Here is a 25020-nt window from a genome sequence, read left to right as displayed (position 1 = left end):
ATTGTAGCCACAGGATGAACAGATTGGAAACCAAAACCGAAGGTTAGAAAGTATTACGGCAATCACCACCACCGCGACGCTGCCCCGCCGAAGACAATGAACACTCTTGGTTCCAACATTGAACCGGAGGGACGTAGTTATAGGGATAATTTAAATGTAATTTTTTTATTACAATAAATGATTAATAAGTAAATTTCGTTTTTTTTTGCGCCTTCGCGGGTCGGTTAATATAATTAACCAGTGTATCCGTTAACACTTTCGAAAATAAACATTCTTTTATTTTTTTTATTTTATTTTATAAAAAAAATGTTGTGTGGTTTTATGAAACCACGGTAAAAGTTTGAGACGATGTACCTAATAAAAGTTTCACTTTAATAATAAACAATCGAGTTTTCATCTACATTATCATTACATACACATTTTCATATGGGATTATGATAATGATAACTATCTAAAAGTAATATGTTTATATAGGTATACTAGCTGCGCTCCGCGGTTTCACCCGCGTGGCTCCACTCCTTTTGGTCTAAGTGTTATGGTACAATATAGCCTACTATAGCCTTCCTCGATCAATGGGCTATCTAACACTGAAAGAATTTTTCAAATCGGAATCAAAGTAGTTCCTGCGAATATCCCTTCCCTCCTCACCTTCACCCCGTCCCGCACTACGCCTCCTCATTGTATTAAACAGTATACCTACTATTTTCTGTAAATTGACACTTTTAAAAATTCGTTATATCTTTTAAATGGAATATCACGGATTTTCTTGTAGATATTGGTCCATTCTATAATACCGTAGAACATTTATTTGTTCTATTTTCAAAAGATTCCGCAGCGCACGCCATGACAGAATTTTTATTAAGGATACATTATTGCATTTTTGGTAAAAATCTCTAATTTTTTTGAAAATGCAATATAGCCTATGTTGCTCAGTGAAGATGCAGCTTTCTAATGGTGAAATAATTTTTGAAATCGGTCCAGTAGTTTATGCGTGAAAACCATACATACATACATACATAATTACAAACATTTCCTCTTTATAATAGTAGTATAAACATGTAAGTATGTAATGTGGATATCTCATTATTATCCACTTATGTTATGTGAATAATGATATTGAAAGATTTGTATCTTACAAATTGCGGGGTAAATTTTCCCTCACATGGTAACCCTAAATATTGTGACGTATTTTTTTTTATCTTTCTGCGACACGCATTGCCGGTGTCTATTGGATTCTCTGTCTACGGTAATCAATGATCAATCAAAATTAAAAATAGAAGTCGGTCTTCAATAATCATTTATGTATACAATTAATACAATTTAATTATTATTATTAAAATTAAATACTTACTGCTATAAATTGCTTTTACTTTTTCATAATTAAAACGTATTTTAATTAATTATTCTAAACAGGTGGACACTTGGCCAAAAAACCGTTAGTTTCTATTTAAAACATTGCCAAGGTAAATAAAATCAAAAATTCTATCAGTAAGTTAAGAGTTTTTGTATTAAAAATTACTAATTATGTATCTTTTGTTCTCTTTGAAAAGAGATTATAATATATTATAATTTGTATGTAAAGTTCTTTTCAAACTGTGTTTTCAAATTTTAATTACAGGATTAAATATGTTGACTCTTCTTCCTCATCATACTGGCAACTCCTTGTGTCAGGGGATGTCATGTATGACTTTGACATGTAAAATGTCAAACAACTGAAAACAGTAAAACACGGTCGGATGAAGTGTTTTTGGAGACAATATTTAATTATTAATGTATCAAAACTGGATTTTGCCCAAAGATAAAATGCAAAGCACGATAAAGGAGCTTTTGGATGCTTTAGGGTACAACATAATCAAATATTTAATTTTATACTCGAATATAACAAATCGCGTTAATCGTTATTTTAAACGTTTTCAGGTGCAATTTAGAAGCTGATACAGTTTTGGACTACATACAAAATGATCCAAACTATGGAAATAGTACTCTTACACTTAAACATGCCAATGAATATGCCCAAAGACTGGCGTTAAAAGCTTCCAATGCTAAAATATTTTTGAAAAAATATGAAGATCTTAAGAGTCGAAAGTAAGATTTTATTATAATGGATAGTTTAATTTAAAATACGACTATACAACTAAGCAATTATCATATGTTTCAGTACTGACAATTTGGCGGATATTATAGCATTATTTTACAAATTGGTTTGTGAAGAAAAGAGGTCTAAGATGTCTAAACCAAAAGTTGCACCAAAGCCGGTTTTAGGTGATAATAAACATCAAATTACTAAAGAAGATTTACCACAGGTGATTTTACTTCCCATATTGAATTTTACAAGATCTTGTAACTTTTATCTTGAGTTAATTTGGAAAACATTACAGATTATGGTTGTGGTGTTTATATTTTCCTTATAGTAACTTTGTCTGTCCCTTCTTTATGCCTAAACCATTTAATCAATGTTGATGAATTTTGTTACAAAATGCAAGCAAAGCTGTGCATAACAGATAGTCTAATATATATTATAAAGGCGAAAGTTTGTAAGGATGTATGGATGTATGGATATATGGATGTTTGTTACTCTTTCACGTAAAAACTACTGAACCGATTACAATGAAATTTAGCACACATATAGAGGGTAACTTGGATTAACACATAGGATAGTTTTTATCCCGGAAATCCCACGGGAACGGGAACTATGCGGGTTTTCCTTTGCAAACGCGGGCGAAGCCGCGGGCGGAAATCTAGTATTGTTATATACAGGAGATAAGATGATGGACAGATTTTCAATGATATGTTGAATCCTTAATTGTGAATTTAAACCTTTAAAACCTACATTTTTATTTCTTAACTAGAGGTCCGCCCCGGCTTCGCCCGTGGTACATATTTCGCAATAAAAGGTAGCCTATGTCCTTTCTCGGGTATCAAAATATCTCCATACCAAATTTCATGCAAATTGGTTCAGTAGTTTAGGCGTGATTGAGTAGCAGACAGACAGACAGAGTTACTTTGGCATTTCAAACTCAAACTCAAACTCAAACATTCATTTATTCAATTAGACTACTATTTAGTAGCACTTTCGAATCGTCATTACATAGTATTTTTAACATTTACCACCGATTCGGAAAGCAGCATCTATGGAGAAGAATCTGCAAGAAACTCCATAGTTGCTCTTTTAAATAATGTCAATAAATTTACATAATATGTAACTTATATCTACCTAACTACATAATATGCCAAAGAACTGTCCTGTGGTTTTTACGCGACAACCCTCCATGGGTCTTTATCGTCCATATATTCCTGAATACTGTAGTACGCTCTCTGAACTAGTACATTTTTTATGTAAGTTTAAAATTTAGAACTACTAAACTCTTTAATATTGTGAGGAATTCTATTGTATAAGCGTATACCTTGACCCATAAATGAATTTTTAACTTTAGCTAATCGGAAAAATGGCATTTCAATTCTATTCTTGTTCCTTGTGCCATAATCGTGTCTATCTCCTACTCTTGTGTGTAAGTCAGAGTCAGATTTATAATATTAGTATGGATTTCAGATAAAAGACAAACTACTGAAAGCTGTTGATGAAAGCAAAAAATTAGTGATGAAATCATTTGAAGAGAAGGAAATGAAACTTCGGCCTAACTGGTATAACAGCTTGGAATTGCCCAACTGGCAAAAGGATCACCCATCCATGTCTTGGGACTTTCCTAAGGAACCTTTACCTGTTATTGCTTCATTAGGTATGAATAATAATTTATTATGATAAAACTGACTAGTTGTGCTCGGTTTTACCCGCAGTGCTCCCCTCCTGTTGGTCTGAGCGTGATAATATATATCCTAAAGCCTTTCTCGATAAATGGGCTATCTAACACCAGACGAATTTTTCAAATCGGATCAGTAGTTCCTGAGATAAGCGTGGTCAAACAAACAAACTCTTCAGCTTTATAATATTAGTATAGATGTATAGTCTACAAAAATTGTCTCGCATTATACCTATATTAAGGTTTTTATACTAGTTACTGATTACTGCTTACTTAGTTGTGAGTGTGTCATTGATTATATCTGATTAAACTAATTGTCTATGATACACATGATATTGGATGTGGTTTAATACCATTAAGTCCATGTAATTATAACACTACTTATATACACAAGATCAGTTAATTTTTCATATTATATACACAAAGCAATGTGATGAATATATTGATAAAAAAAAGTTTTATTTGTATATTTAGTCAACTTTAAATTATCCATTAATTTTTATTCTACAGCTGGTATCCCAATTGCGTCACAGGAAAATATTATAATAGATGAACTGTTATATGTGTTCAGTGGAATCCCAGGCAATTATATAGTCCACCAGCCAGTTAAAGATACATATGATCCTAGGCAGTTTATAATATCAGAAGACTTAGATGACGCATTGAAGCAAATTGTTCAGCAAATGTTGCCAATAGCGTCCAATTATTCTATTGTGAGGAGATTCATTGAGCACTGTAATATGTGGTCTGGACAAGTTTTGCATGCCTTGGTGGCCGCTATAGAAATCTTGTTAAAGGATTATTATGTGAGTAAATGTAGAATTTTTATACATAACTTTGTTCCATTATCTAATATCCTGATTAAGAAGAAATTTGCTCTATGCTAATTTGCAATAATAACTTCAGCCTTGTTTGTAACTCAGACACCTTCAGAAATCAACACATATTTCTATTTGCAATATACCCTTAAAGTGTACTTTTAAAGTCAGATTTTTGAAGTGAAAACTTCTTTAGCGGCGTTGAGCACTTTTTCTGTAATGGGTATAAAATCTTAAACTCGCGTCAGGACACGTGACCTGATCGAAAAAGCGTAAGACGGATACCATTCCAAAATATCAAACATGCTGAACATTAATAATCAAGTTTTCGCTTCTGCCGGCACTCCCGGAGTGCAACCCGTCTTTTTTTTTAAGTTGTCCTGCAACTGATGATGATTAACTATGAATATATGATAACATGATTTGTTAAAAAATTACTTATAAATATATTTTGGTGTTGATTTTCAGACCATGATAGCACAATTGGAGACTGAACACATGTCAGGGAGTTTAAATCTACAAAAGTTGTGGTATTTTGTTTTACCAACTATGCACACCATGCAAGTCTTAGCTGCTATTGTCACTAGTATTGGAAAGGTAATGATTTGTTCTGTTCATACTAATATTGAATACAAGCCCAAGGATATAACTTTTTTAATAATGTATATGAAAATGTGTAAAATAAGGTGAATACATATCCATGTTACTGATCACTTTTCTCTAAAAATTAAAGACTAGTTGCAAATAAGCACCAAGCTTTTTTTTCCTTTTACAATAACAATTGAACGCGTTTCCAAAAAAACGCACATTTTGAAAAATCTCACGTGAGATTGGGGGATGGGGGAGGGGTTTAAATAAAATTTAACAAAATCTCACCAAGGGAGAGGGGGGTGAGTTTGAGTTTACGTTCTATAATATTTTGTAATTGTACTTATAAATGTAAAACTTACAGAGTGAACTACGCGGTGGCGCAGTTCTGACAGTACTTCACGATAAAACGAACACATTAATGGGAGATGCGCGTGCGCAGGAAATATCCTTGTTCCTCACGGAGCGAGCTTGCAGACCCTACCTCTGTATATTAGATCAATGGATACATAAAGGATCTATCACTGATCCATTCCAGGTAAAGCATATGATGTATAATATATAATAATTAAAAAAGTGATTGAATGATTTATTTCAGTTATTAAGAGAACAATTTTATAGATTGGGCTCGCTTATCAATATATTATTTTACCCAGATTTCGACGCTCCTATGAGCCCATTCAAGCAAACAAAAAAAGAAACTCTTAAGCTTTATGATATTAGTATAGGTTAAATTAATAATTGTTGCTGTTGTTTCAGGTTACTTAAATTTACCTGTCTTATCGTACCTATAAATCTTTCTACATTTGTTTATTCCTGATTTATTGATATTACACCCATGTTAATTTTACCCGGAACCTTCAATTATATGATAAACACCAGCATGCAATAAACATTTTTTTTATTCCAATTGTTCATTGTAAATCGCACAATAATTTTACATTTTCTGTATATTTCAGGAATTCATGATAGAAGACAACGAGTTAATAAACAAGGAAGAGTTGCCTGTAGACTATTCGGCAGATTATTGGGAGAAGAGATATTGTATACAAAGAGATAGAGTTCCCAAGTTTCTTGAAAAGTTTACAGATATTATTTTGCGAACAGGGAAATATTTAAACGTTATTAGTCAGTGTGGTAAGTAGGGAAATAACGAATATTTATTTTAGACGAATATAATTACGGTAAAAAGTGTAACTAAGCAACTTGTTGTTTTTATAGGACATTTTTGCATAGGATACATTCAACCTGACTAAACTACTACTTCTACTAAAGAAAAATCATGTTCACCCTGTATTTATCACCCATACCAGTCGTAGTTATTTATTTATAGACAACAAAAATTTTACTTATAGGATTTGGTGTATTTTAAAAAAGGAAAAACACATCACAATATTTTGTCAAGCATTTTTAAGCTCGTGATACATATTAGAAATATAAGTTACTTTAAATTCCAGATATTTACAATTAATAAAACCTTTTTTTGCCAGGTAAATCAATAACGAAAACAAATACTGAAGAAATAAAATACTCACTACGAGAACAAAACTACGGCGCAATCATTCAAAAGGCGTATGCATTCGCGAGTAAATCTTTGCTCGAATTATTGCTAAAGGAGTATGATTTAATGGGACGTCTGAAATCTGTGAAGAATTATTTCCTCATGAGTCAAGGGGATTTTATTGTTCAATTCATGGATGCAACTGAACAAGAGCTGTCGAAGAAAATCGATGACATCATTCCGTCCAAGTTGGAGTCCCTTTTGGGACTTTGTTTGAGGTAAGAGTTTTGTTAAACATTTATTTTTTACTAATACTTTGTTAAAAAATTGTTACTAAAAATTGAGGGTGAAATTACTATGCTTATTTCTTTCTTGATAAAATCTTTCTTACATTTGCTAATAACAAATACATATCTATGATTTGAGCATGATGCGTAAATAATTAATTAGGCACATAAATCTTTAAATGTTTTATTATGTTTCTGTTATAACTACTATCCGAAATAATAAAATAGTAAAAAGATTATGTTATTTATTTAATTACTCTTAATTTCCAGTAAAATATTTTAAACATATAATATGTTTTCATTATTCTTATAGATTGTCAGCTGCTAGTCACGATCCCTACAATGAAGACATGAGAGTGGAACTCTTGCCTTACGACTTACAATTTCAAATGTTCAAAATTCTTTCTATTGAAACTGAAGAAGAAAAAGGTATGAACATAAGTTTTTTCTATGTAATTTGATATCAAAATTGCTTTTGAAAGGTTTTCGATATTCACGTGAAAAAAATATTCTTCATTCATTTTGGTGAAATTCAAACATTGTGAATGTAGGCCAAAATTCTACCTAATATTGTGATAGAAAATAGAGCACAGTGACTCTACCATAATATCTATTGTCACTTAAATAATTCTAATATAATTATTTTCTTACAGAATACAAACAGAACAAAGATTGTCCACCATTAACAGGCATAGAGATTTTCTCATTTGGTATGGAAGTGAAATGGCCAGTATCTTTAATACTGAACCACAAAGCCATTGCTTGCTATCAGATGATATTCAGACATTTGTTTTACTGCAAGCATGTGGAAAGGCTATTGTGCCGGTAAGTTTCTTATTTTTAAAATGATTCGTAGCTATAGTAGCAAGAATAAGAGTCCGTAATAAAAATATATTTATTTTTTATTAATTATTCAGCCATGGCTGTCCCACTGCTGCGCAAAGGCCTCTCTTCCGTTTATTTTATATCTCTGTATTAAAATTAAACCAGAGCTAACTTAAAAAAAGACTCTCTCAAAATTTGGCATGAATATAATACAGTTTTTCATTGACATTATCAGACTTTACACATGAACAAAATATTTTCAACCCAATCTATATCGTGTTTACGCCGTTTCGCTGTTAGTACACCGACGCATTTGCGTCTTCTTCACTTTTTCGCAATGCGTCTGTGTAATGGCCATTTCGCAGTTCCATGCGAAACAATACTGACAAGGACGCAACTATTTCATCTATCTATGTGCTAGAGTGAGACATATCATATGCGAAATCCTGCCACACTATACTGACAGATTTTTCGTTGTTTCGCTGCCGCACGCGAATGCGTCGGTGTATTTTCAAAACTGGCGGAGTTTTAACCAAACTTATTATCCTACCCTTAGATTACAAAATAAAATACAGATGGAGCATGTCAATCATTCATCGCCCTTGTCAAAGAAAATACGAAATCAAAAACGAATACGTTCCTCCGCTAGTGCTATAGCGATTCTAGTGTCATGCAATACGTCAAAAGGGGTTTGATATTTTAGTAAAAAAATGCTGTCTTGTGATATTAAAACGCTGTAAAACTTGTTCCCGAAAACAAACAAAAAGATAAAACATCGTTTTACAGATTTTCTGTAGATTATTTGGCTTATTTAATTTTGTATACAAATAATAATTTTACAAATACGAAGGAATTCAAAACTTCAACGTATGCTGCCAGTATTTTGAAAATGAATTTGCCATTTTTAGGGGTAAAATGGTTAAAAGATATTCGGGGTAGTGCTGTTGGATTTTTCGATAGTGAATGTGATTATTTGTATAGTGCAATAAAAGTTCATGGTCATTATTAGATTATTTTAAAAAGCATTATACATTTTTTTGTTACTTTTATAAAAAGCGTCGTTTTCGCTTGCGATTTAATTCATGTGAATGGATATAATGAAAATAAAATGTCCCGCATTCTCGACTAAAAACTACCGCTATTCGCATTCATATGTTTTGAAAAATAAAAACTTTTTTTAATGTAATTTATTTAATAAATTTAATGTAATTTATTTAATAAAAATTGAATAAAATTATTTTGTCCATGTATAACTTTAGTAGATAGGTGATAAAATAATTTTTACAATATTATAAAATAATATCAAAAACCCGAATTTATATTAAAATAAAAATTAAAACATGACTGCTAATAATTTATGTAGCCTACGTCACTACCACCACAGCTACCTTCATAATTCAGATGATTGCAATGACACCTCATAAGTCACAACTCAAAATCGATCCAACAGTTTATACTGCAGGGCGTGTCAAAGAAATATATTATACATACATACCTACACTCGAAAAACATAACCCTCTTTCTTCCGTAGTCGGGGAAAATTTAGGGAAAATTTTCAATATCTGGTAACATAACACCCACACAGAAGCACCGTGTACGTACAGTGCAACGGCGAAATGACAGCACACATAGCTTTATGGAAATGACGATAAATTATTCGGTTTAGTTCGGCAACGCTCCATCTGTCTTTTATTTTGTAATCTAAGATCCTACCCTTTTTAACCTTATTAAGGTGCGTATAACGAAACACGATGCAAGATTTTCACGTATTTTTAAATATTATTTAGTGCTGTGCGTTTATTAGTTACGATTAAGTCTATTTATTAAAACATAGTCTCAACATACAGGGTGTGGCTATACAACAAGGTGGTGAAGCGTTTCTCGGAAGCGCGCTTATACGCGGATGCGTTCGCGTTGCGCCAGCGCATGCTGAGCTGTATCCAACACTTGCAGTACTACATGTGCGTGGAAGTTATCGAACCGTCCTGGTGTCAGCTCATACAGAGCCTGGATAAGGTATGTTGATAGATATGTTAATGTTTTCATAGAAAGCGAATGCATTATTGACGTGATAACGTTTTTAAAATCGTTTTAGTCGGGTGACATGTTCAGAAACTTGTGTCACACCAAAACCTCACGAGCGCGATCGCAGGTATAACGAGAGAGAGACGGACCGATTTCCCGTCTCATCTCGAGTGCTGCCACCAATAAGACGTTATCACGTAAACATCTCGATCGTAAATCTACTTTACAAACAACCAATGTTTATTTCTTACTAGCTTTTCGCACGCAGCTTTGCCCGCGTAGTCAAAGGAAAACCCGCATATTTCCCGTCCCCGTGGGATTTTCGGGATAAAAACTATTCTATGTGTGTGCCAAATTCCATAAAAATCGGTTTAGAAATTTTTGCGTGAAGCAGTAACAAATAAACGAACATACAAACTTTGATATTTATATTATTAAATGGTAATTAATTAATGAGCTATATAACACTAAATCCTACTATTCATTATATTCCATATTCCCGTAAAGTTTCATTCAGATCCAATGTCTATGTACAAATGTCCAGTACTTTTGATCCAATTATATTTTTTTAACAAACATACTTCTCTTTATAATGGAAAGTATAAATTTATTAAATTTATATGATATATTTAAATATATCTAAGAACAAACAATAATTATACTTACTCCTTTTGTGAATGTTTTACATATACATATATATAAATGCAAAAAAGCCTTTACATCGCAATAGAGCGATTATATATTGTCAGGAGACTACATTTTGATATCTATTCTTCTTTTTACCCTGGTGAAATGAATGATGATTCCATTCCAAAAATTTAAATTCTTTAAAAAATTATTAAGATTCTCCTTTTACATTTTGCTAATATTCTAGTATTCTATCCCTTTGTTAGTTTTTCTCTAAAGCTATCCATTTAACTAAGCCTGTATACGTATTTGTAAATAAAACAAAAGAGGTATAGGTACTTTTAACTTTTAATATTAATTAGACAAACATAAAAAATGTTATACATTAATACAGGCAGCTTTCATACGTTACTTTATAAAAATAAATTAATAAAACTTAAAATTATTTTAGTTTGTTTGATTTGATGTAGATTGTTTAGTACTTATTTTCTAATGCTTGTAATACTTTTTTGAGTGTGCTTTCGATGTTTTCAATTTTTGCTCCACACTGCGAAAGCTTTTCTTTTATTTCATCGAATTCAGAGACATATGTCCTTTTGCTTATGATTATTTTCGCATTTTTTACAATTTTACGATCTAATCTGTAAGTCTGACACCGCTCAAAACAACATTTTCCACCTTCTATATCTTCATAATCTTCTCCATACTTACCTAAACTCTCAGCGTGAGGTATTTCTATCTTGTTATCTTGGTTCGGTTTAACAATTATACGATATTTGGGCAAAAAGTTTGGAAATAAACTTATTCTCTTTGCAAACGGTTTCATGCACAGGGTTTTCGGTGTAATGACGTGCAAATCTTGTATAAATTGCGGGAACCAAGACCAACACTTCAAAGGTTTCGTATAAGATTTTCCGATGAGAACGCTTTCGAAATAAGATATTAGCTTTACTCTTGAGATATGGCCAACTAATTCGGCGTCAGCTCTTATTTCTTGTGTATCACTAACTGCTAGACCATTTAACAAATTAAACAAAACAATTGGAACCATGAAAACGAAAACAATAAAAATTATATGACTTGTAACTGGGAATGTACTGAACTTAATTGAACCAGCATCAAATTCGCCGGTCAACATAACAATAGTCTTGAATAGGGATGTGCCTGGATCTTCAAAGAAATCGTCGTCTTCTTCGTCTTCAGCTGCGTTTGGATTCGGTGCTATTTGATCTTCCTCGACATCTTTTCTAAATAATGTATAAAAACTTAATGAAAATGCAATAATTAATATGCAATACCAGAGAAGAAATTTAAAGAAATTCCAGGATACTGTTTTTAACATTACAATGTTGGTTGATAAGGTTGGGAACTGACCAATGAGGAGGACAAGCTCAGCTGAAGAAAGTAAAATTGCAACTGCTGATAACTGTTGTTTTGTTGATTCTTGTGCAGAATCGTAACAAACTATCCAAGCAGTAACAAAAATTAATGCAATTTCCATCCAGTTTTCTATACTTTGTAAATATCTCGTAGGTGATACAAGTAATTGAAATAGTTCTCGGATTATTAGTAATATTAATCCGATTGATGCTCCTATGTGAGTGATAACGTTAAATGCTTCTATCGACTCCGGCTGCTTCTTTTCAACTCCGTAACCCAAAATAATGTAAAGCATTAAACATAACCATAATAGCGAATAAAATGTAATATTAGCATAGAACAAGCAGCTTATTCTTTGCCATTTTAAATAAAGAAAACTTGTAATGACAGGATGTTTTAACAATGGGCGAAGCTCTGCGTTTCTTGTCATGTATAAAAGTGCTTCGGTTTCAGGAGCTAAAATAGCATCAAACTCTTTATCAGTGTTATTGTTTGATTTATCCATCAAAGGTTTGCTTAATTCGTTTTCCAATGAATTGTTAGGATATACGAGAAAACTATATTTTACATGTATTTCGTAATTTTCATCGCTCGGGCGTTCTCCGTTTGTCGTAATGCATTCGTCTAAATAGGTTTCGAGAGTTTTAGCATTGATATCTGCCAATGGAGGTTCATCAAATTTGTTTCTTAGTCCCACACATGCTCCATTTCTCAATAAGTCTAAAACCGTCTCATTGTCACCATTTCGCGCCGCATAATGCAGAGCTGTATTGTATTTGATATCTTGATGATTTACATCCATATTTATTTTGGGATGTTTTAATAACATGTCCAAACAATTATTAAAATCTACTTTTGAACTTTTGGAACCAGAACGCATGCCTCTAATTGTAATCTGGAGAAGAGATTCACCGTTGACAGAATCAAATAAAGTGGATTCGTTTTCAATAAACATTTTCAAAATTCGATTGAAACCATTGTAACAAGCTATGGCTACTGGACGGCTAGTATTAGCCGAACATGTGGCATTAGGGTCAGCTCCATTATTTAATAATACCATAACTACTTTTTCAAACCCTTTATCAGTGGCTTGTTGTAGCATAGTATTTATGCCGTTATTAGCTGCCAAAACTGATCGATGATCATTTTTCCTGACAAGTTTATTGAAGTCACGGATAAAATTGTCTTCCTCGTGTCTATTTAAATATGAAAATAATTTATCGGCATCTATGGCCTCAGCAATTTCAGATGTAGAGTTAAATCTCTCTACAAGATGCGGAAATGCTTCTTGTAAGTAATATCGAGCCGTTTTTCCACGAATATCTTTGTATGCGTCTAGATCGACAGGTTCTTTAGAATAATCCAAGATATGTGTAATTACTCTTTCAAGGCCTTGTTTTGCTGCAGAATAAACCGGTGTTACTCCTCTCATGTCTGGAGAATTTGCATTGCATCCTGCCTTTAACAGTAGCTCAACCATATCTTCACACACAACTAAATCATTGTCTCGATCATCGTCCAAGTCTTGTATTTTCTTAATCGCCATGAGCAGAGCAGTGTTTCCTTTGCATTTTAGATTCACGTCAATTCTGTCATCATTCAAAAGTGCTGCCAGGGCGTCTTTATTTCCGCTTTCAACAGCGAAATGTATTGGTGCTGCGCCGTGAGTTTCATTTATCCGATTGACTTGCACTTCATGAGCTAATAGAAGTTTCACAAATTCTATTTTATTTGGTTCGGAAACAGCTAGCTCGAGGCATGTTTTATAATCAGGGTAAGGATAAACATATTCAAGATCAACTGCTCCATAGCCAACGAGTTTCTTGAAAGTAGCAAAATCATTACTGCGTAGAGCCGTTTTCAGTTGGGTTTGAGGATCACCTCCGAAGAGAGATCCACCTCGCGACAGCCGGTTGTTCATCTCATAGGTATCGCGTGTCATTGCTTGTTACGAACTCGCATCTGAAAAGATAATTTAACAAATTAGAAATTGGCTCAATTTAAACAATAAAACTCTTGGGTGTTATTACTTTTGTCCAAATACGGCGTGACAAGCGATTGCCATTATTCAATTAGAGTAAATTGTTATTTCGAAAGACGTTATTTATCTAACCATATGGTACTTCTAAGGGATAATAACTCGATTTGTATGTTGCGTTTAATTCGTAAGACGATTTGTACTGTACTGAATGTGTCAATTTAATTAACAGGGCTAAGCGCTAGTGCAAACGATCGTGTGAAACTTTTGGTGATTGGCACAAAAAGCTATATTGTAACGGATCACCACTGATTGATAACTATTGTTTTAGTTAATATACTCAATTGGCTTTTAGTAAAAAATAACTATAGACAACAATAAAAATTATACCGGTAAGATTATAGCTGTAGCGTTTATTTTAATATTACGTAGCTGTAGGTAACAAGAAGTCATTCGATAATTTTATGTTTATTTGTCTTAAAAAAATGATGTTCAAGTTTAGAGTTTGTAAATTAATGCAGTAAATGTAAAAACATAATGAATTTTCAACTCTATAAATGTTAATGAGCTCATTCGATATGGACCGTCGAAAGCTATAATGAAGGGGCAATTATTCCAAAATTCTATTACCGCACGTGCTGCTAACTTACGAGATGTGAGTAATTATTCTGATTTGCACTCTTCATCATTAATAATCGTAAACTCACATTTCCCGCTAAAATGAGTCTTATTGTGTTTGTGCTTGGTAACTTTTTATTTTAATTTGATAGCGTTCAATTAAGAGATAGGCATAGCGGAACGTTTGTTCGTCGAATTCAATTTCGAGTTTCATTATGTTCTGTCTGTAAATTTGTATATTGAATACCCGCATATTGTTTCGACTTTCATGATCGTGCCGCACTATATCGGTCGATGGCATACTTGTCTCTTCGGTCGAGGGTCGAGCGCAGTTCGGGTTGAACCATTGTTTCGTATAAAGTATATTTCATCCTTAGCTTTACATATTAAGTAAACGAATTTTATTTTAACGCAATCACAATGGAATCGAATCTCCTTTTCAACTTAAAAAACATTACCCAAATAACATAACAAGACTTTATATATATATTTTTTCCATTCATCATTAATTAATGCAACTTTTTTTTATACAATGCGCTTAAATTTAATGTGTTTTATCTGAATTATGAATATTATATTAATGTTTCACTTCCTTTCCTAAATTAGTTTAAAATCCTTGGGTGTAGTTAACTAGGTATCTGGCAAAAAAAAAGCAGACATATCATCACGTCGAATAAAATAATCAGAAGCCTTGTATCTACTATCTAATACCTGTAGGAAATATAAATAATTATGTATTTTATTCCTTTATACATATTCTACGATTGCGTCATTGGTACAGATCATCTCAACTAATAATCTCGTTATACGCATTACATAAACGTAAACATAGCAGTTTTAATGAGTCATAAACAAATATTTCACTTATCCAGTAGACCACTTTGCGATTAAAAATAATTATCGTTTTAACATTGACTAAATATTTATGTTTTTACTTCATACATATATACAGATTAGATTAATTATTGAGACTTTAGAGGAACGCACGTATTTTGTGAGCTTTTAAGTGACTGTACTAGAGAAAAATTTCCCTGTGATTTTTCTAGGTCGACTTTCTGTTGCCCGAACGTTATGTTAATTTTTTTAGACATTTTATTAATATAATTTTTAATAATAACATTAACATAATAAATTACATTTCCTACCCGACTATGTTAAGTAATTTCCGCTATGTTGTTTGCAGTTCTTAAGTTCTTAACTCTATAGAAAAATACATTTATGCGTTTATCATGCATCTTGTTACACGTATGCTAAACCAATGCGTTATATGATATCCTGTTATGTTCATATTACCTACAACCCGAGCTAATAAAAGGAAGTGTATCATTCATTGTCAGCGATGACCTTTTTTTTACTTTGTCGCTTATGTGTAAAGTTGTATGAAAAATATTTGATACTGACGTTAAAAATAATTTCAGAAAGGAAAACAATAAAGGGGTAAAGACTTTACTTGGTGATGTATCTCTGTAGATATTAAATGGCGGTAAAATTGTTAATGCATCTTACCTAGCCTCTACCTCTACACTAGAGAAGATAATTTTTGAAACAAAAAAAAATCGCAGTCGGATGAAACCCATTAGAAAAGAAGGGGAATATGATAAAAATGTAAGGAAAAATAAATTACGGTCAATCCGAGTTCGGGAAGCGGGAGGGGGGAGCTTTAAAGAGAAAAAAATGGTTTCTCTCGATTTCCGACAAAACTACAAGTCCTATAGAAAAAAGTTCAATGGCAAAGTTGTAGGTAATTAAAAGTTCTACAACTTTTGTATTCACAATTTTTTCACATAACCTAAAAATTTAGGTGAAAAATTCAAAAAACCAAGTTTTTGGTCTTTTATTTCTATCTACTTCAAAATTTATTTTTTTTCTACAAAATTTGGTGGAAACTTACTTTATTATGTCCCAAATACACTGTAATTTATTTGATTGAAAATATTTATTTTTTCGCCTTATTTTGAATTAATACCAAAAAAACAACCTAATTTTCAATCGAAAAGTCACCCGTCAAAATATCAGCTTTTTTCAAAAACTTGGGGTGCCTTTTATTCATTGAAATCTCTACTTTCATATGGTGTAAAAAAAATAAACACCACCATAGTAAATGTTCTCAGGAAATGCATACAAACAGTCTGAAAATTAGCTTTTACTAAATCAGGCACACTTCTCGAACTACCTGAAATGTTTTTATCGACATCATTTTGCTTTTGAATATGCTGTAAAATATTAAACTTAGAACAGATAATTATTTTTCTTTTGAAATATTACCGAAAAGCCGATACAAGAGAAGATATAGAGTTCAAGAAGTGTGCCTGATTTAGTAAAAGCTAATTTTCAGACTGTTTGTATGCATTTCCTGAGAACATTTACTATGGTGGTGTTTATTTTTTTTACACCATATGAAAGTAGAGATTTCAATGAATAAAAGGCACCCCAAGTTTTTGAAAAAAGCTGATATTTTGACGGGTGACTTTTCGATTGAAAATTAGGTTGTTTTTTTGGTATTAATTCAAAATAAGGCGAAAAAATAAATATTTTCAATCAAATAAATTACAGTGTATTTGGGACATAATAAAGTAAGTTTCCACCAAATTTCGTAGAAAAAAAATAAATTTTGAAGTAGATAGAAATAAAAGACCAAAAACTTGGTTTTTTGAATTTTTCACCTAAATTTTTAGGTTATGTGAAAAAATTGTGAATACAAAAGTTGTAGAACTTTTAATTACCTACAACTTTGCCATTGAACTTTTTTCTATAGGACTTGTAGTTTTGTCGGAAATCGAGAGAAACCATTTTTTTCTCTTTAAAGCTCCCCCCTCCCGCTTCCCGAACTCGGATTGACCGTAATTTATTTTTCCTTACATTTTTATTATATTCCCCTCCTTTTCTAATGGGTTTCATCCGACTGCGATTTTTTTTATCTTTTCATTATTTTCAAAGGCTTCTACCCCAGTCTACTCTGACAAGTGACACATACATTTTTATAGGATGAATCCAAGATGGATCTTATGATTATCGGCTTCATATTCGAACGATATTTTTTTCCTTTTTTCAATAGATAACTTTTACGTTTTACATAACAGTACCTATAGAATATCTACCGAAATCCAGCTTCACCGCTTGTTTATGTTCATCCATTGGAACGACGCACTGAGATACCCCATATGTTCCAACGTACAGGCTAAATGTGTTACAATGAATTTTGCGTCCGCTTTCGCCAGATAAAAATTCTATTGTGCTGTACACCTGTTTACAATCGAACTGAGGCATTTATTTATTGTCGAGCTGATCTCAAACTTTATTTCCGAGTAGTGGCAGTGAATTATTAAGCACTTTCTTGTCGAATCGATATTGCGTAGTTAGATTTAGTTTGATTTTTATCACAAAATTCATTGTTAACGCTCGTACTTAGGTAGTTGAAGTTGAACTCTTGATAAATAGAGTTATTTTTGGTGAAGATCTTATGGCCTATAAGCCTTAACGTTTTTAATAAGTTATTTTCATAATCAATAAAAATCTGTCAAATTAAACTATTTTAAATACAATCTACTAATAAGTACTTCGTGTTATATTGATATGTTTGCTCTCGTAAATGCAGTGACCGTTTAATAAAAATATCTGCTAACATTAGCAACGAGATATGGTTTTGAACGGGTACATATTTGAACGAGGCGATATCTTATGGATTAAATGCAGTAAATGTTTAATCAAGGCAGTTGCTATGTTTTGAATTTAAACAGTACCAAAAGATTTTAACACTTTAAAATATTTATGTACTTATGTAATTTATTATTATCAGTACAAAATATAAATAAGTCGCTCTCCCTATGTCGTCTGTATGCTTACAACTTTAAAATTACGAAACTAATTTTGATTATGTTTGTAGATAGAGTGATTCAGGAGAAAGGTTTTAGTACATATCAAGTTTTTTACAAAGCTTGCGAAGCCGCGCGCAGAAAGCTCCGTTCAACTTTTTTTCATTCTATTCGAACAGTTTTGATTTAACGAACACTTTTAAAAGTATTAATTAATACCTACCTATTCCATGACTTTTGCGTTGAAATGCAAATTAGCTAAAGCTTACAATGAAAATTACTTATGCATACATCTATCGGCAAAGACGATCGCCCCTGTTTGCACCTTATGTTTATTTTTAGTGTCGCGATATTTGATTCATATAAAGCTAACAGCGGTTTCTTGCTCAGATTTTAAACAATATATATTTTTATATTGGGATTCTCTTTTATTTTAATGTTCTATATTATAGTATAGTCTAGACTCTAGTAAGGTTGCAGTACCTGATTGTAATTTTAATAGTGAAGTATTTTTATATGAGTTAAAATTGACACCCTTTTCAAAAATTAAAAAATACAGACAGTTATCAATCTTTAAATATGATAGAAAGGTCACTCACTAACAACTCTATTACCGGTTTTACCACATTTCTCAATAATCAGTATATTTGGAATTTATCTAGATTCGTGAATAATTCATATTATAGTATTATCCTACTGAATAAATTTTGATGATACTGGATTGTCGTTGTTGATTGATAAGCTTATACTCCAGATGAACACTTAAAATATAGAAGTACTGTTTTTGCACACGGATTCATTCCAGGTGTAAAACCGAGCGCCACAGCTTGTATATGACTAAGAGATGCATGTTTTGAAAGCAGATATTATTTAATAGATCAACTTATTATGGTACCTAATATAACTCAAATTTTACAAAATAAAAAGATCAAAACAACTGAAGAGCGAGGAATTAATAGGAATTAATCAATAAATAGTTAACAAAGATTTATCAAACTAAAAATTTTCTATACATTGAATAAGAGATAGAGCGAAACAACTTTCCACTTTAATTATTGTTGTTGCATCAATTATAGTTTCCGCTGTTCTAAACTGTATCTCGTAAGTCGTAACTAACTGTACAATCGTTTGGTCTTTATTTAAACCTTTATTATTATGGTCGAAGCTTTATCAAATAGGACATAGAGAAAATCTGATATAAACAATATATTATATATTAATAGATAATTTATTAAAATTAAAAATCGTTACTCGATGCAATTAGGCCCAATGTCAAGTTTTTCAATTCGTATTGCAATAAATTGAATCTACCAAAACAATTATAATGGATGAGGTAAAATAGTTTATATCCAAATAACACTAATGTCCTCCTAGATTATTGTGGTTTGTGGTTTTCTAATTCTATTTGGTGTATCGTCTAAGAGTCAAATTCTTCCTAAACAAATATCTATGTATAATATTATTTCCATGAAGAATTTTTCTAATCTTTATCTTTACATAGTTTTATCCTGTGGTTTTATCTGTATTATCCCCAAGTAGCCGCCTACTTACGTATACGTATATTCAATAGCTGTAAATAACATCGGTTAAGAACGTCGGAAAATATTAATTATGGTAATTAGAATACTAAACTATCACACAAATTATTTTAACTACGAGTTTCTCTCGTAATTATAACGCTTAAAACTTGTTTTGGAAATTTCATAGAATTTTAGTCGTAGCGTAGCATATCCATGATGTGATCAACATATTCCCAGAAAATTGAATAGGCTCAATTTATAAATGAGTGTCTTGCGTTTGCTTTTTGTATTCATGGCTCCTTTATATTAAAAAGCTACGCACCGTCGAAAATTTATTACGCAAAGAAACACATCATAAATGAACAAAACCACAACACCTAATCGAAACGAAATTATGACCGGATATAATCTCTCCGAAGAATTTCAAATAACAATTACATTTAATAAGTCGAAACAAAAAAACATATGGTAAAAATAACCAAATTACCGCAGAGACTCGCTCTCCCAACATATCCGGTGCGTGAACAAGTAAAGACTTTAAAATAAAAACCTTCCGTTCCGCACACATTACAATTTGGCCTCTCGTTACGACGCCAACGGTAGCTGGCTTTTTGTCATCATTGTGCTTAATTTGTTTTGCCCTAAATACTATTGCTTCTACTTTCTATAGATAAACATGTCAACGAATCACTAAAGGGTACTTAAGCGCACTTTAAGGCTGCCTCAGACCAATAAAAAAGTATAGACGGAGCTGTCGCAAACAATCGGGGCGAAATAAGTGAGGACTAGTCTCGGCTTTGTGTGCGTAACTTGGTGTAAGACATCGTAGATTTGCGCATGTGTGCTAGAGAAAAATGTTGCAAGCGTTGCGATGCGACTCCCAAGTGCGAGAGATATACTTTAGTGAAAAGTGTTATTAGTATGTAGTATTGTTGTGTATTATTAATTTATTATGTATTTGTCTTGGGTGTATGAAATGAAAGATAATTTCTTTTAATGACAGTTAGGTATTTATTTTCATTTTAAATACAATTATGAAAAAAAAATCTAATTTAAGAAAACACACAACATTTTATACGTGAATGGATAAATGAATGACAATAATGCGAACCATGTATGCTCTAGCTTCTGTCTTCAGAAAGACATGATATTTCGCTTTTATACACACTTCTCATAAAAAAAATCCAAATGCCTATAAAAAACAAAAATATATTAATGATAATTTAATGCCCTTTATGTTGTGACAGTTTTTTGTAATGTAGTAATTTTGCTTACTTTGTAAAGTACTTAGTATTCGTAAAAAATTACGATTTCCCTTACTTTTGGGAAAAAAATAATGTTTTTAACTTGCAACACTGACACAATGGCGTGTTCCGAGAAAGTATGTCTAGTATTTTTACGATTTTGTTTAAAATATACAGCAAATAGGTTACTTATTTGTGAAAAGTTATCCCAGAAGCTTTATTTTTAAAACAGGAATTGTTTTTGCAACACTTTACAACACAGGACGGCATAATTTCGCAATTATTAGGTATTGTTTACTACGTCATGCGCGCTCGCTTACTCGCTGCAGACTACCGCACAGCCGTCTTCATATTTCCGAATCGTCTTCATATTACGTGCCTCACTTGTAGGAGCGCAATGTTCCGTCTATACTTTTTTATTGGTCTGAGAAGGCTGCATGTCATTTATATTATTGTTATTTCGAAGCGAAATTATACGTATGATACGATTTCAGAACATGTGTTTGGAAAGTTATGTTTTATCTCAATGAACACCGTATCCACTAAAATTTATCTTTTTGAAAGATTTGCGTCATTGTTTCATTTTGTATCATTAATTTTTGATACCCAAAGTGATGAATGTTTATTTTGGAACCGATTCGTGCAATCGCATATGCCTGCTCCAGGTCGATTCTGCTGAACTCTCGAATCAAAGTACTTAATAGCCCATAAAGATTCATGCAAAATGTTGGATCATTTACGACACCCCGAAGTGCGATTAGTGTACTGTTTTGAATTTCTATTTCAGGCCGTTGGAGCGACGCGGACCCAGTTTTGTGATTAACAGTTTTTTACGAAGATCATTGCTACATTTAAACCTACTTTTTAGACGTTTTCCATTTATCGTTACGCACGGCGGATGCTCAACATTTCGACTTGCTCGTATATTCTCTTGTTGTATTGTTAACTGTTACGTTCTGCTTTAAAGCTTGGTTAAGTAATATTTTTAATCTGCGATAGCGTACTTCTGCGTTTAAAGTAGCTAAAATGGATGTCAAAGTGAGACAATACATATTATTAAGCCAAGTTGATTTCAAAATTATTATTCAATGCCAATGACACTTCCATATCTGGATAACATAGTAAAGTGATAAGTGTTTCGTAGCTATTTGTCCCCATATGGGCTATCGTTTATTGATTACTGTGCCGGAAATTTATAATGTATTCGTAAAATAATCGAGAGCGTATTTTGCGTTTGTCTGTGGTCCCTATTTGGTGTCACAAGGTATGTGGGTGAGGTGTAGTCATCGACCATCGGTCACAATTGCATCAATGTTTATGACTTACTGTGGTCATACCATAAACGATTTGCAAACACTTAATTCAAATGTGCCGTGTACTATAATATTTTGAATATATGTATATTTTACAGTCAGAACTTAAGAATTTTGCAGTTAACAGTGGTTTTGACCGGTAAGTACAGTAACATATGCAGAACAAAGAACTCTCATAGGAGCCCTGTGTCCCTGCAGTGGGATATTATATGGGCTGATGATGGAGTGGTCCGCCCCGGATTTGTCTGCGGTACATAATATACAGCAAGCACTCAGACATCACATCCAACCGTGAAAGAATACTTGAAATTCCTTAGTTCGTTTAGATTATCTCGTTCAAAGAAACTATTCAGTTTTATGTTATAATTGAATTAAATGTTACATATAGTATACAGAGTACCCGAAAATTTGTGAAATGCAAGAAGAAAGTGAGATAAATCTTAACACTTAATTAAAGATTGTGGTACCTACTTAAACAATTAAAGAAATTTATTGATTCCTCGGTTCAAGGTGCTTACGAAATCTGTTGACATATCTACTTTATTGCATACGTTTTAAGAATATTCCAAAGAAAACAAACGCATATTAAGCAAATCCGTCCTATTCGTTACGCGGAATAGTAAAGCGCGTTTTATACATAATTTACAAATTAAACTGCACAAACGGGTTCCAACTTCCAGTGGTCAGTTATGCGCTAACCGTGAGAAAACATCGACCTATTCCTATGATATAATGATGTACTCAGATTATTGCTCGAATCAAATCGATTACTTTCCAATGCAGTAGAGCACCTTTTATGTCAGGTCGTGTCCATCATATGTATAGTTCCGTTCTTTTGTTGATGCAAATTGGTTGAGTGATTTGAATATGTATTTTAATATCCGAAACCAGGCTATTACAAAACTTTTAGCATAATGTTCTTTACTGTTATTAAAGCGATAGTTTAAATTATGTTAAATCTGCAACTCGTAATGATTCAATCTTCAGTTATCTAAATCGATAATAAGTAGACAAGGTTGTCTATATTTTTTCGTCCAATTGCAATTTGTTCAGTCTCTAAAATGCAATTGCAAACGCAATATCCTAACGCTAAGAAACAGTCGGTAAATCAATACCTTTTACCACACTGAGGCTAACCAGTTACAAGAACTTGACTTGATGGAAACACGACGTATATTTGATACTAACGAATGCATTGTCTGTAGTTTTAAACATTGACAGGATGTGTGGGAATATGACTATGTCGGACTCGCGCTTTATCAATTACCCCGCCTCATCCCAGTCTCGGGCCCGTATGTCCTGCATCATCATAAATGTAATGACGTCATCTTCGTCGACCTTGTTCGAGGGCTCAGTCAACATATGTATTGCTCCCAGTTCAATATTTACACCCACATATGTTAATGTCGTTGCCCAAGCTGGTAACCTTTATATTGGATTACGTTATTGTAAGGGATATGCAATTTTAGTGTTTGCGCGCAATCATCAAATAACGCTTGTTTGACTCTTTGGGCAGTATGAAAGACACAGGCGAAGGAAAAAAACATGTACTATGTACCAATGGTAAAAACATGATTTACCCTATAAACACTCTACCTAATCCCCAAAACATTGGCAGAAGTTTTCTGTTTAAAAATCTTAACACAACCATAGTTTTTATGAGTAATATGATAAAATCAAAGATAATCCTTTTAATTAACTAAAAAAAATTGCGTATATGTACATCGCTTTACATAAAAACGCAATTTGTTTGTTTATGTAAATTTTGCGCTATTTAAAAAGGGGATCTTAACGGGATAAAGTAAACCCACCTGAATATATTCACTAGAAAACACACAGAATCACAATCACTCGTTCAACTTTGCTCACTGACTTTATCCGCAATTGGTTCGCATGTCGTGCGGCCGCGCCACTCAGCCTCTGGTGTAGAGTGAGGAGTGAGGAGGCGCGCGCGCAGCCAATGAGTAGGCGCTCCAACTTGCTGATCCTGCGCTAATGGCAAACCCAATTACATCTATTGCCCTACTACGCTCGCTCCTTATATTATTATTACATTTACACCCGATGTTTTTGTTTACTTATATGTATGTGCATTATATCGGAATGCGATGCAACCAAAGTGAATGAAATACAATGACTGGAAACACGATACGACATCGGACATACCATGAAATGGTTCTTACAACAAATTGAAATGTCAAATGAATATCGATGTTTTTGTTATGCGGCAGATCACAATGCATTTTTTAACAAAATTTTGCAATTGTGTTTTTTCAGTGGGCGGAGCGGTTTTTTACTTATTGTAGGCGTTGCTTTTATACCTACGTCACAAGGCTACATTACTCATTGCTTTAGCAGACAAACGTTTCTTGTTTTGTTCGTTCATATATTTAAGACTTTATTCTTTTATTTTACTGTCTGAAAAGATCGAAAACGTTCTTAATAAAACTGATTCTATTGCGTCAGTATCATTAATCCGTTATTTAATAGGCTTGACCATTAATGACTCATTTTGCCGAAGTGCATTAGGGGCCTTATCAGTAATGCTCCTTAATAAGGTATCATAACGCACTGGTTGCATTTGCCTAATAAATGAGATCTTCGAAGAAATGCTTACTCGAATTTAGAAGTAATTATATAACCATGTACTAATTATGTATAACAATAAATATTATAGGCAAGGTATTAACGGATTTCACATTAAAATTAAATGTGTACCTTAAAAT

The 25020-nt window shown here is 32.6% G+C and overlaps 2 protein-coding genes across 3 annotated transcripts in view; one reads left to right on the top strand and one right to left on the bottom strand.

Annotated features, from left to right (window-relative positions):
• Positions 1-1706: 1706 nt before the first annotated feature.
• LOC149902282 (gamma-tubulin complex component 2-like) overlaps positions 1707-25020 on the top strand; it is a 28818-nt gene continuing 5504 nt past the window's right edge. For both annotated transcript variants that reach the window (XM_090110306.1, XM_090110307.1), the window contains exons 1-12: positions 1707-1841; positions 1918-2085; positions 2159-2303; positions 3551-3737; positions 4269-4564; positions 5045-5173; positions 5529-5702; positions 6124-6301; positions 6655-6943; positions 7266-7381; positions 7606-7777; positions 9625-9793. In XM_090110306.1, coding sequence (XP_089966432.1) covers positions 1771-1841; positions 1918-2085; positions 2159-2303; positions 3551-3737; positions 4269-4564; positions 5045-5173; positions 5529-5702; positions 6124-6301; positions 6655-6943; positions 7266-7381; positions 7606-7777; positions 9625-9793 — 2094 coding nt within the window. In that variant the 5' untranslated portion in view covers positions 1707-1770. The remainder of the gene's footprint in view (positions 1842-1917; positions 2086-2158; positions 2304-3550; positions 3738-4268; positions 4565-5044; positions 5174-5528; positions 5703-6123; positions 6302-6654; positions 6944-7265; positions 7382-7605; positions 7778-9624; positions 9794-25020) is intronic.
• pain (transient receptor potential cation channel family member painless) lies at positions 10766-24136 on the bottom strand. Its single transcript, XM_090110305.1, has 2 exons — positions 24106-24136; positions 10766-13771 (listed from the first exon to the last, which is right to left on the bottom strand). The coding sequence occupies exon 2, from the start codon at positions 13749-13751 to the stop codon at positions 10905-10907; it is 2847 nt and encodes a 948-aa protein (XP_089966431.1). The 5' UTR covers positions 13752-13771; positions 24106-24136; the 3' UTR covers positions 10766-10904.

The sequence above is a fragment of the Colias eurytheme genome, chromosome 15 (genome assembly GCF_061535395.1).
Source record: "Colias eurytheme isolate Ceu_HAF_F1 chromosome 15, ilColEury1 Martin Lab GWU primary, whole genome shotgun sequence".
NCBI classification, from domain to species: domain Eukaryota; kingdom Metazoa; phylum Arthropoda; class Insecta; order Lepidoptera; family Pieridae; genus Colias; species Colias eurytheme.
The sequence above is the reverse complement of the archived record's forward strand: the minus strand, read 5'-3'. Positions and strand labels throughout refer to the sequence as shown.